General features: G+C 36.3%; 2 protein-coding genes and 1 pseudogene across 9 annotated transcripts; all 3 read right to left on the bottom strand.

Annotated features, from left to right (window-relative positions):
- Positions 1 to 85: 85 nt before the first annotated feature.
- On the bottom strand, positions 86 to 1,075 carry LOC125209654 (dehydrodolichyl diphosphate synthase 6-like). The gene is made up of 2 exons (XM_048109242.1): positions 1,013 to 1,075; positions 86 to 907 (listed from the first exon to the last, which is right to left on the bottom strand). Exons 1-2 carry the CDS (start codon positions 1,047 to 1,049, stop codon positions 93 to 95), a joined length of 852 nt encoding a protein of 283 aa, XP_047965199.1. The 5' UTR covers positions 1,050 to 1,075; the 3' UTR covers positions 86 to 92.
- A 2,700-nt stretch (positions 1,076 to 3,775) lies between these two features.
- On the bottom strand, positions 3,776 to 6,315 carry LOC125211432 (probable serine/threonine-protein kinase PIX13). Of its 8 annotated transcripts, none has more exons than XM_048111221.1 (7): positions 6,155 to 6,315; positions 5,979 to 6,055; positions 5,614 to 5,891; positions 5,165 to 5,303; positions 4,951 to 5,087; positions 4,568 to 4,706; positions 3,776 to 4,470 (listed from the first exon to the last, which is right to left on the bottom strand). In XM_048111221.1, the coding sequence occupies exons 3-7, from the start codon at positions 5,797 to 5,799 to the stop codon at positions 4,121 to 4,123; spliced, it is 951 nt and encodes a 316-aa protein (XP_047967178.1). In that variant the 5' UTR covers positions 5,800 to 5,891; positions 5,979 to 6,055; positions 6,155 to 6,315; the 3' UTR covers positions 3,776 to 4,120. The 8 variants fall into 8 exon arrangements, with proteins under 8 accessions (XP_047967178.1, XP_047967179.1, XP_047967171.1 ...); XM_048111222.1 differs by having other exon boundaries at positions 5,614 to 5,815; XM_048111214.1 differs by having other exon boundaries at positions 5,979 to 6,315.
- A 5,953-nt stretch (positions 6,316 to 12,268) lies between these two features.
- Positions 12,269 to 15,231, bottom strand: LOC125211677 (annotated as a pseudogene).
- Positions 15,232 to 16,142: the final 911 nt, after the last annotated feature.

Below are 16,142 nucleotides of genomic sequence, written 5' to 3'. Positions count from 1 at the left end.
GCAACACCTTTCAATGCTTATTCTTAAACTCGAAAATCATACAAAAACAAACTGTACCAGAAACAAAATGGGAAAAAAAAGACAAAAAATCATCACATCAGCTTCTTCCTTCTCCTCTCTAGGTAAGGCTGAGCCCTCTGATAATTCAACACCGCCCACACAAGGTGGCGCAGCCCCACCTCCGGCCACAGCGCCCTGGGCGAATACAGCAACGAGCCAGAGGTCTGCCACAGCATGAAGTTGCTAAGGCGCGTCTCCCCTGAAGTCCTCACCAGCATATCCGGATCAGGCGCCACCCCCATGTACATACGCTTCTCCACATCGTCCACCTTGATCATCACATCCTTCCCCTCACCGATGCCTAAGCAGGACTCATGAGCAGCATGCACGATTTCATCAGTGGAAGTGTAGGCAACAGCGATGAGAAGAATGGCTCGGCTATTGGCAGCAGTGGCTCTCATGGCCTTCTCAGCAGCAACGCGAACAGGATCACTCAACAGCCTCAAATTCCCAACAAACTCCACTCTGACTCCATACTGGTTGATGATGCTCTCCTCCTTTAATAGGCCTTCGATCTTCTCAAGCATGAGGTCCATCACAGCCTGCACCTCGTCTGGCTTCCTCTTGAAGTTGTCGATGCTGAAGGCGTAGATGGTAACGTACTTGACACCGAGCTGGTAGCAGTACTTCATGATGGTCATGAGGGAGAGGAATCCGGCCCTGTGGCCCATCCCCTCCCCCAAGTTCCATTTCCTCGCGTACCTCCTGTTCCCATCCAGGATGAACGCAAGGTGGCTTGGGACGGGCCCCATTGAGAGGACGCGGAAAATGCATCGTCTGATATAGCTCACGGAGCTCCCAAACAGCCGCTCCATCGCTTGCCTAACGTGTTCCAGAATCGACTTAACTACTAAACAAAAGATCATGTGCTTTTAAACTATACATTTGCACACAATCACATATGAATAGAAGAATGGGGAAATACAGACTAACACAATTTTTTCAAGATTACCTTTTGAAGTGAAAGGAAGGCACAAGAGAGAAAACATGAATCGATTTCATCAAATACAGTAAGTTAACAAACAGTGAAAATAGAAAGAAAAAAAAAGTGAATTGTTTTTTTAACAAGTTTTTAGTGAAATATTAGTTGCACGGTCTTGGTATGGGCGATTATTGGGAGCAAATTCTGGCTGGAAAATATAGTTTCAAATTTATGAAAAAGAGTGGCAAAAATGGAATCACAAATTTCTTGTGTTTATTGCAATGATCGGTAAATGAATACATATGTTTATGAACACAAACGTGCATACATGCAGATAAGATTTTATTTTATATAGTAGTACTAGTATAATTTAGTTTTTGTCATTTTAATATTGCACGTATCAATGGCGGATCCAGGAATTAAAAATGGTGGGGTCGGACAAGAAAACTAATATAAGGAGTAATATTTAAATATATAAAATAGTAATAAAAATACATTGCAAATGAAATATCTCTATTTTATATTAAGCGCGATAATCGACTTCTACGAGTATTCATGTTTTGAAGCTAACTTAAAGTTATTTTATTGAAAATAGCTATGGATATATCTTTTAGTCGTTGTTCGTGTTCAACATTAGTACTAGAAGAACATACGAAAGCGCAAAATCTTTATAAAAGAAATGTATCCATTAACCTGAATGAAAAGTAATTAAAATCAATGATCAAAAGAAAATTTATTAAAGCTAGATAAAAAAATTATCAGTTACTACTCCTACTATATTAAAATAAAAGTAAAATCTAATAAAACATGATTAAAAAATAATCAATAAACTACTAAAAATAAAACTAGAAAGTAATAAATCATGATTAAAAGATGATCATTAAACTAGAAATCGAAATTTCTTATTTATAAATAAAGTTTAAACACTTATATAAAGATAAAATTGTTAAAAGGAAAAGTATTAATTGTATTTTTTAATTAATAAAAAGCCTAAACCTAAGCCCAATACATAAAAAGAAGAAAAGCTGCGCTGCTTGAGTTCATCGGAAAAGCTGCGCTGCTTGAGGTTTGAGGATGAATCGTGGGGCGGAGTTCCGAATGCCGTGGGGTCGGGGGCTGTTGGGAGGAGTCTTCCGGCGGTTCTCTGGGGACGGCGGTGGGGTTGGCCGACCCCGCGCGACCCCACCTGCATCCGCCGCTGGCACGTATACATGTGGCAAACACTAAGAAATTAATAAAAATATGAATTTAAGATCTATTTTTTATGATGAGACAAGGAGGAATGCGATCAATTATTGCAGCTGCATATATTCAGACCATATTTTATCCTCGTCCATCATCTCACTCAATTATTGCAGCTGCATATATTCAATTAGGTAAATTTTGCATTTGACATTTAGCTTCATTTATTTATGTTTCGGTTAATACAATTCTTCCATTTTTTTTTATTTGCCTATTACATCCTCATATAATGTGCAACTGTGTGTCTTAGAGCATCCTCATCCGTGCTCTTAGCTAAGAGTACGGAAGTGGGTCCAGACCCACTTTTATTCCTTGTCCTTAGTTAAGAGCACAACACCCACATTCGTGCTCTTAGCTAAAGACAAGCTCAAGAGTCTCACCGTTCTATTATTCAATTTAAATTAAAACATTTCCACAATATTAAAATGCATTAAAAATACCCGGAATACTATTACAAATTACAAAATAATTAAAAATTACATAATTCAAATCCTAAAAATTAAAAATTACATAATTAATGAGAGAGGAAGATGTAGATGATTTAGTTTGAAAAAAGTATGAATGAGAGATAATTTTATGTGAAAAGTAGATGATGAATGTGTGTATTTATAGATGATTTTGGGATTAAAAAAATAATAAAAATCCAAAAAAACGTCCATAAACGGCTCAATTTTTTGGGAATCCAATTTTTTTTTTTGGTATTATTTCGAATTATTTCTGAATTTTTAAAAAGAAAAAAGAAAAATCAATTTTTGCCAACGGCTAAGCCGTTGGTCAATCACAACGTGCCACGTAGGGCTGTTCAGCGGCACGGACGGACGGCTTGCAGTGGCGGACGAGCTTGTCCTTGCCGCTGGAACGGACGAACGGACGGCGTTTTTTCAACCGCTACAGATGCTCTCAATAGGTCATATTAGAGCTCTACTCATATATTTGGCGCTATATAATCTACCAAAACTGTGACAATTCATGCATATAGACCCTTTTAAGATAAAGGTTTCTTGATTTTACATATAGTAATTTTTTCTTAAGCAAAGCTTGTCCTATTGGATTTTTGAATTACCACTCTTTTAATTTTCTTCCCTTTTCCCCTTTTATATTATCAAAAATTATTTTCTTCTTCAATTTTTGTCTTCTTCATATCTCTCTCTCTCTCTAATTGCTTTTTCAACTATACTTTTATGATTATTTTACCAAAATTGGTCGGTCGTATACCTTGGTTTAATGATTTAGTACTATATAATATGACAAGAAATACGGTTGATTGAAAAAAGGAGTTAAAGTGGCAATTCCAGAAATATAAAGTTGGTTTCTTTTGGGATGGATGGAGTAGTTGGTGGGACATGAATATGTCCAAAAATTGGTATTTTATCTTCTCCAAAAAAATGGTATCTCAATCATATATTTTAATTATATTTCCTAAACTACTAGTATTCACTTCTATAAATCATGCATATATGAAGTCATCAATAATTTATGATATAAGCAAACAATTTTTAGAGGGGATAAATCTGAATGCATTGGCATACTCATATTTCAGAAACACATACATTTCCTTGGAAAAGGAGTGCAACATTTTGTTAAGAGTGACTAAAATGCAAAAACACCATATACACTTAAGTGATACATCACCTTTGATCATCTATCTTCTCGATTGATGCGATGATAGAGATCAAGCTAATGATCTCCATTATCTCTTGAGATTATTTTCATTATTATGGAGATTGTTGAAAGATTAGTTTAAATATTGAGGATTTGTTTCCTTGTATAGGTTGATTCACTTTCCTAGATTAGAGTTCGTAGGATCCCTATAAATAGCTCATCTTTAGAAGAGCTAAATATCTCGGAAAATAAAGTGTATTAGGACGGTATCAACCGTAGGCCTCTTTCGGAGGATTATCTTGGCCTCTTCGGTTCTTCTTTTATATTGGACACTCTCGGTTTTTCCATGGCTGCAATCTGTTCCAAGATCTCAGCCACCTCTTTCATTGGAGGCCGCTTTCTGGGCTCTTGCTCCAAGCATCTGAGGGTGAGTTGAGCAGCCTGTGCTGCTGCCTTGGACGAATACTGGCCTTGTAGTCGCGCATCCATGATGGTTTTCAGTTTCCGTTTCTGGGAGAGAAGGGGCTTCATCCAATCCACCAGGTTCTGCTGTGCCCGTTGCGTGTCATGGCCTCTCGAGCCTGTCAGCAGCTCGAGCAGCACCACGCCAAACCCATACACGTCGCTCTTCTCCTTTAGATGTCCTAATGTTAAAAAAAAAAAAGTAACTTAACCGATTGCAGCCAGTTCAGGAGAATATACAGAAATACAAAATGCAGGAATGTATATAAGAGTGGTCACCTGTTCTTTGATAAATACTGTATGAAGCGTCCAGAAAAGCCATTTCATTTGCTGCTCCTATCGGTATTTTGAGTGTTGCGTTCCCTCCACAAGGCTCCAGTTCCGCTAACCACAAATCCGATATTTTTGCATTGAAACTCTACAAAAGACCATAGAAATGCTATCAGTGATATGCTAAAGAATTCTCTATCTGCTGTATTGAGAGGGAACATACAAAAAACTACACATCTAAAGAAGATTGTCTGGATTATGATGAAAAGATATCAACTAATTGCTTGTACATGTAACTAAATAAGCTTAACTTATTTAAAATAGTTAAAACAAAATATAGATAGAGAAGGAAATCTTAGTCTAGCACCATAAATAACACTAAACAATCTTACCCCATCAAGAAGAATGTTTGAGGCCTTAAAGTCTCGATAATTTCTGTCCGAAGCATTCATAAAAGCCAGTCCCTTTGCAGCTCCTATCGCTATTTTTAGTCTTATATCCCACGGCAATGAATTTGTAAAAGCACATGCTGCATGTTAAAAACAGGCCAGATTAGTATACTCATTGCTCTCTCTCTCTCTGTATTTTTCAAGTAAAGTTTCTTACGACTAAAAAGATAACTTTCAAGGCTTCCGTTCTGCATAAATTCGTAGACAAGCAGCAGTTCTTCTCCATCTTCCCAACAGTATCCCAAGAGCTTAACCAAGTTGGGATGCGTCAACCTTCCTAAAAAGTTCACCTCTGACTGCATATCCAAGTTAAGCATCTAAGTTCTTGTGATATAACAGAGAAGCTGTAGCATTAGTAAGTCGAGATAAGCAAAAACATAAATATGATTATGATAGAACAATGTTCCCTAGTAAGTCGAGATAAAGGAAAACATAAATATCATTATGATACAACAATGTTCTCATTACGAGTAAAAATGTAGTATTGCCACCAGACATGTACTCCAAGATAAGCACAATCATACCAATGCTTACACAGACTAGAAATTACACAAACATGTATAGACACACACACATATCAAGCGGATATGATTGTTTCATTCACACCTCACTCTCCATATAAACTCCAAGATTGACACACACGAATGAGTACGAGTTACCGGCCATTCTTGAAAGCCCTTCATGCTCCGGGGATTCAACTTGTTGATCGCAACCATCCCCAGTCCTCTGTTTCGAAGGCTGCAGGCTCTTCTCATCCACCCATCCCTTATACACTGTGCCAAAACCTCCCATTCCCGAAATACCAGACCTGAAACTCCTGGTCGCACACTTCAAATCACTGAGACTGTAAACCTTCAAATTCGGAGTGGGCAATAGTATGTCTCCTGAACCCACGCACGCATCATCACTTGAAATCCCACGCAATTTTGATTTGATAGTTCTGTATTCAAACCTAAGTATTCAAATCTTACCGAAACCGAAACTGAAGCGCGAGGAGTAATCGGATAAACTGGAGCTGGAGCGAAGGGCAAGTCGCCGGAGCTCCTCCCTGTCGAGAACACCGCCGACCAATTTCTCCCATAAATCATAAATCCTTGACATTTTTACACAATCTTCACTGAAATTTTTCAAACGCGTGATTGATTACCAGACAAATGGATCTCTCCTTGTTCCACGAGCAGCACTTGGTCAACACTATGGACCCCACACCATATTTTATTTCATTCCACAATCAACAATTCAACTCTTTCCATGGAGTACTTAGTTCGTGCAGTAGTATTTCATTCCATGGCTTGGGACGGGAACTCATTGAGAGGACGCTGAAATGATAAGGAAAAAAATAATATTATTCTCTTTCTCTACTTTATTACTCCCTCCGTCCCTGATTAAGAGTCACATTTTTCCATTTCGATTCGTCCCCAATTAAGAGTCACACTTCATTTTTACCATAAATGGTAGTAGGTCCCATGTTCCACTAACTCACTTCACTCACATTTTATTATAAAACAAATATAAAAAGGTGGGTCCTACGTTCCATTAACTTTTTCAACTAACTTTTCTTTACATTTTTTAAAACTCATGTCCGATCAAACTGTGACTGCTAATAGGGGACGGAGGGAGTATTTCTTTATTTTAATTATTTATTAACCGAACTCTAAATGGCCGACCAATGGAGTAGCTCACAGAGGCCAGAGCTCCCAAACAGCCGATCAACCACTAACGTAACATCTTATGTTTGATAGTACTAATAAATATAACTAATTTTTGAAGCAGTATAAAAGTCAGACCATATTTTATCTTCTTCCATCATCTCACTCAATTATTGCAGCCATATATTAGGATGTGATCAATTGTTAACTTATCACTTAATTGTTAATTTATCAAGTGTAATTTTATTTTTTATTCTTTTAATATAAAAAGATAATAACAATCATCAAATTTTAGGATTTAGAAACTCAATGTCAATATAGTTTATTAAATATATCAACACAAAGGCATGAAAATGCTAACACAATTTCATATTGACATTCTACAGGCATTATATTGACATAATATGTAACTCATATTGATATAAATCTGAATCTTTAAAAATACGAAAATTTTAGAATTTTTTTCAAATTTTGACTTCTTAACATATGCATGTAGGATCTCGTTGAATCATTATAAAATTATCTTTAATTTGATATATGTTTTGTGAAAAAATTATTTAAATTGAGATAGTTATATGCATTTAAAGTTTTGAGGTATTTTTCAAAAGTTAGTTATAACTATTTTTTTATTAATTGACTTAAATATCCTAATTAACGATTTTTCTTCACTGTATTGATATTCGAAGTTGAATGATCTTAGCCTTTGATCTGAAGATATAATGTTTATCATGTAGTTGATGTTAGCAATTTAAGGGTGAATCGGTAATATAACACACCCCCAGTGAGGTATATTTTGTATTTGACATTTAGCTTCATTTATTTATGTTTCGGTAATACAATTCTTAATTTGCCTCCTCATATAATATGCAACTATGCATGGTCATAGGAGTATTAGACTTCTACACATATATTTGGCGCTTTATAATGCAGCATAAGTGTGAGAACTCATGCATATAGGGCCTTTTAAGATAAAGGTTTCTTGATTTTACTTATAGAAATTTTTTTCTTAAGCAAACCTTGTCCTATTGGATTTTTGAATTACTACTCTTTTAATTTTCTTCCCATTCCCCTTTTATAATATCAAAATTATTTTCTTCTTTCTCTCTCTCTCAATAACTGAATTGCTCTTTTAATTCGCACAACTATACTTTTATGATTATTTTATAAAATTGGTCAGCTGTATACTTTGGTTTTAAGAGTTAGTATATGCATCACGAGTCTATAATACAAGACATGCGGTTGATTATTAAAAGGAGTTAAAAAGTGACAATTACACATAATTTTTCCTTTTCTAAACACATCCTCAGTAACCACTCCTCTTATCTTTGTTACAACGATACCTCACAATCCAATTCACCCAAAATTTGGAATTCCTCCATCAATATTATAAATTGATCACTCACCCCTTAAAAGGCCTTATAAGGAGGAGAGTTATCCATACTTTTATAAATGAGCTAAGATCGTCACCAAATCGACGTAGGACAAGATTTAAGAATTTTAACGAGTGACACCATAATTTTCCCCAAATTCCCGACTATGAGCATTGAGTTTGAATTCGATATTCCAACAATTTCCCTTTAACTCAACTTTTTTGGAGTACTAGTGTTAACACCCATGCTATGCATGGGACAAAAGAATTTTAAAAAATAAAAACAGAATAAAATGAAAAAATAAAATAATATGTTTAAATAAAGACTAAAAAGTAAAATCAGATAATTTGAAAATCCTACATATAATATCTGAACGATCATCTGATTTTAGTCCCTTAACCCCAAGAAATCTACTCTCCGTATTCAAAAAATATAAACATTTAAAACGACACGGATTTTAATGCATAATTGGTAAAGTAAGTGAGAAAAATTGGTAAAGTAAGAGAGAAGAAAAGAAAAATGAGAAAAGTAAGAAAGAGAAAAGTAAGAAAGTAGAGTTAGTGGATAGTGGGGCCCATGTCCTAAAATAGAAATATTCTAAAGTTTTCATTTTTAAGGAACGACCCAAAATGTAAATAGTTGCTATTTTTAAAAAACGGGGGGAGTAACAATCTCTGGTCACTTCGGATTACACGTAAATGTAATAAACAAATTTGGATAACCAATCAATCTATAAATAGTCATCGTATCTTGGTAATTCTGGATCATATATCTTGCACCACCAACAGAACTGGAAGACAGAATGATTTGTTTTCTGTGCAATGAATCATCTGTCTCACCTCGCAATACAGCCTCCGCCAAACCACTATACATTTTAGCACGGAATTTTTTCTGTTGGGTTCTAACAAACAGTAGACGACCAGTCTCATCAAAGAACTTTAAATCAAATAGAAAAATTCAAATATACTTTAATTATAGAAAAAGTTTTAGTAAACAACATAATAATAGAATCAAATTTAACATCAACATCATCACTATAGAATATACTCCCTCCGTCTCATAGTAAATATCATACTTTTCTTTTTAGTTTGTTTCACAAAAGATGACACATTTTCTCTTTTAGAAAAAGTTTCGTCTCACATTAATTATGAAATTATATTCTCTTTCACCACTTAACACACAAAATAACATCTCCCAAAATCTTGCATCTCCCAAAATGTGACATCTACTATGGGACGGATGAAGTATAATTTTGTCTCTTGAAAATACAACATACATTTGCCCTATGACTAAAAACATGTCTTTTAGAAATAGACCAAGAATACTAAAATAACCTAAAATTTTCATAATTAATATACTTACTTTAGTATAATTTAAGTTAAATAGATAATAAATAGTACCTATGGGTATATATCTTGAATAAAATATAATAACTAATTTAATTATTGTATTAGTTATATCTACAAATATTCATTATAATAATTTGGTTATACAACAATAAATTTAATTTACCAATCAATAAAATAAACTCTTAAAATTAAATTTGTAGTAAGTATTTATTATAATGACTCAACGACTTTGGCATAACCCGAAAGGAAAAAAAATGTTGATTAGTTTGGTTTGGTTGGTTTATTATAATTAAAATTAAAAAGTAATAATAATAATATTCTATAAATTAATAAATTATATAAGTATATTAGAATGATTGATGAAAGCATAATCTCATTCTAATTTAACCATTATATTAATTATATCTACAAATATTCATTATAATAATTTAGTTATACCACAATAAATTTAATTTACCAATCAATAATATAAACTCTTAAAATTAAATTTGTAGTAAGTATTTATTATAATGACTCAACGACTTTGGCATAACCCAAAAGGAAAAAAATAATTGTTGATTAGTTTGGTTTGGTTGGTTTATTATAATTAAAATAAAAAAATAATAATAATAATATTTTATAAATTAATAAATTATATAAGTATATTAGAAAGATTGATGAAAGCATAATCAAATATACCTTTAAAAACATAAATCATAAGCAATTATTATAATAATTTTTTAACAAACTAATTTTCTTCTGTTAATATAATATTTTATAAATTAATAAATTATATAAGTATATTAGAAAGATTGATGAAAGCATAATTAAATATACCTTTAAAAATATAAATCATAAGCATTTATTATAATAATTTTTTAACAAACTAATTTTTTTTCAGTTAAGATTAGCAGGAGTACTATAATTATTTTATAATTAAATATAATTAGTGTCATAGACCTTACTATAAAATAGTTCTCGAATTATTGGAAATTAACTACATATATGCATTGAAATAAATATTCAAAATTTACAATTTACAATAATTTAAAACGTATTACTTTTGAAATTTTAGGTTTGGTATTTATATATATTTAGAGTTGTAACTTCTCTAACAGAATATAATTATATTCCACTAACTCATTTCACACACATTTTATCATAAAACACATTCCACTAACTTTTTCAACTAACTTTTCTTTATACTTAAAACTCATGCTCGGTCAAAGTGTTACTCCTAAAGGAGGACGAAGGGAGTATTATTCAATACAAAACAAATTATAGTATTTTATTAACAATTATTTTTGGCCATGGAACTTGACAGATATACAATAAATTAATAGTCCCAAGTCCCAACATCCAAATTAAATCTCATTTACTAAAAAAGAGAATATCAATTAGTACAAATACATAAAAAAAAGCCCGAAATAAAGCCCAAATATTTTACTAAATAAATTTATATTTAATCTAACCCTAATACTTCTTCACACAAAAGAGCCGCCCCCTTTCTCTTTCTCTTCCCAATTGGATCTGCTACTACCGCCGCCCCTACTCGCCGCCGCTCCTTCTGCCCGCCCTGTCGCTCCACCGCCTTGCATCGCCGGTTCATCCGCCCCTACTCGCCATCCGCTCCTTCCGCGCCCCTTTCTCTTTCTCTTTCTCACTCCTCCGCCCCGACTCTCCGCCGCTCCTTCCGCCTGACACCTACTTCTACTCCTACTCCTACTTCTACTTCTACTCCTAGTCCTAGTCCTCCTACTCGTGGTACCCAAACTCCGTACACTCCGGCGGAGATGAATCAGTTATTCAAAGCCTACTTGGCAGTCTCTGAAGATCCGGAGGTTGGCACAAACCAAAGCAGGGAAAGGTTTTGCTTCCGCGTCACTCGTATGTACAATGAAATTCGGTCGGGGGAACCATCTATCGCAATGATAGTATGGTGCGCAATTCCATCTTCAGAGACAACCAAGCAATCAGTAAGTTCCAGGGGTATTATCTCCAGGAAGAGCGGTCGGCGGGGAGTGGCAAGAGCGAGCTCGACATCATCAGTGCCGCCTTGGCGACCTACTAATCCATGACTTTGAAACAGTTCAAGTACCTCAGTTGTTGGCAGGAGGTGCGCCATCAAGACAAGTATAGGAGTGGCATACTAGCATCCTCCTCCAGCTCCTCTAGAAAACAGTCGAGGTCGGTAGCCCTATCTGACGGCGCCTCCAATGAGGTGGCTATCCAGTTTGCCGGAACTAACTTGGGTAGCCCCGACGCTGGCCCGAGCAGTTCCCGCTGGCCGCAAGGAATGAAGAAGGCGACGGCCAACCGCCCTCGCGCCCCGACTTCATCCGCCCCGATCCCGCTCCTGCTCCCTTGGTGCCACCTCAACCCCCGATCAACTCATTGTGGACCCTCTTGGGTCAACTCAATATGGTCGATAGGTCTAACATGACTCCCGACCAACTTGCAACACATGTGGCAACGATACAGGATCTCCGAAGAACATTGGGGATAGAGGACTAGTCTTCCACAAGGGTATTTTTTAGTCTTTAATTATGTAATTTTTAATTTGTAGGATTTTAATTTGTAAGATTTTAATTATGTATTTTTTTTATTTTTTAGGATTTTAATTATGTATTTTTTGTTTTTTAGGATTTTAATTATGTAATTTATATTTTTTAGGATTTAATTATGTTAATTTTATATTTTAATGTATTTTTATATTGTAGAAATGTTTTTAGTAATTGAAGTATTTAAATTGAATAATAGAATGGTGGAACCCTTGAGCTTGTCCTTACGGAGAGCATGGATGTGGGTGTTGCGCTCTTGCCTAAGGACAGGGAGTAAAAGTAGGTCCGGGCCCACCTCTGTGCTCTTATTTAAGAGCACGGATGGGGATGCTCTAGCCACTTTTAAGAGGGGATAAATCTGAATACACTGGCATCCTCATATTTCAAAAACACATACAGAAATCAAAGCAACTTCACAAATTCCTTGGAAAAAGAGTGGAACATTGGTTAAGAGTAATAACTAAAATGCAAAAACACCATATACACTAAAGTGTTACATCACCTTTGATCATCTATCTTCTCGATTGATGCGCATCTAGGCTAATGTTTGCGGTAGAGAGTGGAGGGGGCCGAATGCGTCGATCTGTTCCATGGCTGCAATCTGTTCCAAGACCTCAGCCACCTCTTTCATCGGAGGCCTGTTTCTGGGAAATTGCTCCAAGCATCTGAGGGTTAGTTGAGCAACCTGTGTTGTTGCCTTGAACGAATATTGGCCTTTTAGTCGCACATCCATGATAGTTTTCAGTTTCTGTTTCTTGGACAGAAGTGGCTTCATCTGATCCACCACATTCTTCTGTGCCCTTTGTGTGTCAAGGGCTCACGAGCCTGTCAACAGCTCCAACAGCACCACGCCAAACCCATACGCGTCGCTCTTCTCATTTAGATGTCCTAATGTTAAAAAAAATAACTAACCTGATTAGAAACCAGTTCAGGAGAACATACAGAAATACAAAATGTACATATGTATATAAGGGAGGTCACCTGTTGCAATGTATTCAGATGCAACATAGCCATATGTTTCCATCACCCGGTTTGGGGCATGAGAAATCCCTTCAGCAGGCCCCAGTTTCTCTAACCCAAAATCTGATATTTTTGCATTGAAACTCTACAGAAGTCCAGATAAATGCTATCAGTGATATGCTAAAGAATTATTTTCTACTGTAATGAGAGGGGAACATACAAAACTACACATTTAAAGAAGATTGTGTGGATTATGATGAAAAGATATCAACTAATTGCTGGTGCATGTAATACAACAACAAAATAAGCCTAACTTATTTGAAACAGTTAACAGCATAAAGAAAGAGAAGGAAATTTTTAGTCTAGCAACACCATAAAGAAAGAGAAGGAAATTTTAGTCTAAATGATATTACCCCGCCAAGAAGAATGTCTGAGGCCTTAAAGTTTTGACAGATACTGTCCGAAGCATGCAGAAAAGCCAGTCCCTTTGCTGCTCCTATCGCTATTTTGAGTCTTATATCCCACAGCAATGATTCTGTAGAAGCATTTTCTGTGCATTAAAAACAAGTCAGATTAGTGTACTCATTGTTCTCTCTCTCTCTATTATATAATATTGATTTTTACATAAAAGTTTCTTACGTCTAAAAAGATGATTTTTGAGGCTTCCTTTTTGCATATATTCATAGACAAACAACATTTCTCTATCTTCCCGACAGTATCCCAAGAGCTTTACCAAGTTGGGATGTGTCAACCTTCCCAAAAAGTTCACTTCTGACTGCATATCCAAGTTAAGCATCTAAGTTCTTGTGATATAACAGAAAATTTGTAGCATTGGTAAGTCGAGATAAACAAAAACATAAATACAATAATGATAGAACAATGTTCCCTATGTGTTCATTACGAGTAAAATGTACTATTTCCGCCAGATTTTACTGAGAACTTCGTAAGATCATAGAAAACAAATTTCTTATAAAATTGATCATACGTTGCTTGTTTGCATTGATCTTGCACTTCATCCCAATCAATGGAGATAAGGAACTAATCCTGAAATCCTAGATCTGAAAAGCAGACTAATGCATAGAACATGACTCTAGAACAATAAAATATAGATATATGCGGAGAAGTATATAGACATAGTAGAGAAGAGTAGTAGGTGTAGGTGTATCTCATTACTCAATATACACCACATATATATAGTACAAGGCACTAAGCTAGACTATGTCACACCACTTATATGGGATACTAATATCAATTCGTAACAATGACAATCTTGCCTAATCTTGCTTACATTAAGCAAGATTAGGACTCTCAAGCAGGTCTCCTGCACGCTGTCACTGACAAAATTGTTTCCTATTAAAAGTTGATCCAACATTCCAAGCCTTACCCTCCATTAACTCCAAGATTAGCACAATCATACCAATTCTTCGAAAGACTAGAAATATTACAAACATGTACACACACGCACATTCAACTCTATAGAATTCTCAAGTCGGTCTCCCACACATTATCAAGCAGATAAGATTGTTTCCTACTAGAAGTTGATTCGACATTCACACCTTGTTCTCCATAAACTTGAAGATTGACACAATTAGATCAATGCCTGGACAGAAAAGAAACTTAAAACACACATACACGAATGAGTACGAGTTACCTGCCATTCTTTAAAGCTCAACATGCTCTAGGGATCCAACCTCTTGATTGCAACAATCATCCCAGTCCCCTGTTTCGAAGGTTGTAGGTTCTTCTCATCCACCCATCCCATATACACAGTGCCAAAATATCCTATTCCCAAAACCATATAAGACTTGAAATTCCTAGCCGAATTCTTCAAATCACCAAAGCTGTAAACCTTCAAATTAGGAGTGAGCAGTATGTCTCCTGAACCCAAGCACGCATCATCATCATCGAAAGCAGCCGAGAAACGTCTGAGGCCAGCGCTACTGCGCACTGAAGAATGGCCTACACCTTTGTTGTATCCTCGCGATGTCCCTACACCAAACCATGTTCCCAATAATAAATGCACAACCCCTGAAAATCTCACCAATACAGTCATAAATCATACCCTCACTATTGCTGCAATCTCGCGACGTCCCTGCATCAAAAGATGCACAATTTAACATAATCACGGAGTAATCGGAAAAACTGGAGCAGCTGGAACTGGAGCAGGAGCGAAGGGCAAGTCGCCGGAGCTCTTCCCTGTCGAGAACACCGCCGACCAATTTCTCCCATAAATCATAAACCCGTGACATTTTGACACAATCTTTACTGAGTTTTTTTTAAAAGAAAACTCTTTCCAATATAAACTCTCTCCATCACTTTTCTCTCTCTTTTTTCTCCCTATCATTTTCTTCTTCTATAATCATTTCTTTGAGTTCCATCACTGTGTGGTAAAAATAAGATTATCATTATATAACTTCGTTTCTCTTTTGCCACATTTGTCATGATTACTGATTAATTAAATATACATACGTGGACACACAATATTAGTCAAATTAATGATAAAATACAAACTTTATATGTTGTACAAAAAGTAAAGCCCAAAATTGGTCCTGAACATATGCTCATTTTATCTTGTTGATCCTAAACATTGTCTTTTGGATTTTTTGGTCTTGCACATATGGAAATTTGATCATTTTGGTCCTACACATTTCAAACCGGATCACAATTGGTCCTCCCGTCAACATTTCCGTTAAAAACTAACGGTCAACGGGTTTAATTCCAATTTTGACCAAATTAACCTTTTAATAAATTACTTACTCTCTCTTCTGTCGGTGGCGGTGGTTTATTTTGTGGTGTGTTCGATTGCAGCGGCGAAGGGGTTGACGTCGTCTCTGGATTTGTGGCGGGGGAGAATATGTTCTTCCGCGACGAGCGTGGGGATTTGGGGTAGGATTTGGTGGGGGAATTGGAGAGGAAGTTGAGGTGGCGGGGAGGGGGTTTGAGGGGCTTGATTTTGCCAGCGTGGAAGAGCTCATCGGCGGTGAAGGGGCAGAGGAGAGGTGGCCAGTGAAGTCGAAGGCGAAGTTGGTGTCGTTGAGGTCTTGATCGGCGTCGCCGTAGTTGGATTTGGGGGTGCCGAGGGTGGATTCCCAGAGAAAGGGGATGGCGGCGGTGGGGCTGGTGGGGGCGCTGTAGAAGGAGGAGGAAATTGGGGAGGTGTGGTGGTGGCTGACGTCGGAGGGCGGCGCGGAGGGGTAGTAGGAGGAGGAGATCGGCGGTGGAGATGGGGAATTGTTAGGGTTGGAGCCGCTGCGGGGAGGGGCGGGT

Source organism: Salvia hispanica, chromosome 3 (assembly GCF_023119035.1).
Source record: "Salvia hispanica cultivar TCC Black 2014 chromosome 3, UniMelb_Shisp_WGS_1.0, whole genome shotgun sequence".
NCBI lineage: Eukaryota > Viridiplantae > Streptophyta > Magnoliopsida > Lamiales > Lamiaceae > Salvia > Salvia hispanica.
This window is presented reverse-complemented; position numbering and strand designations above follow the sequence as displayed.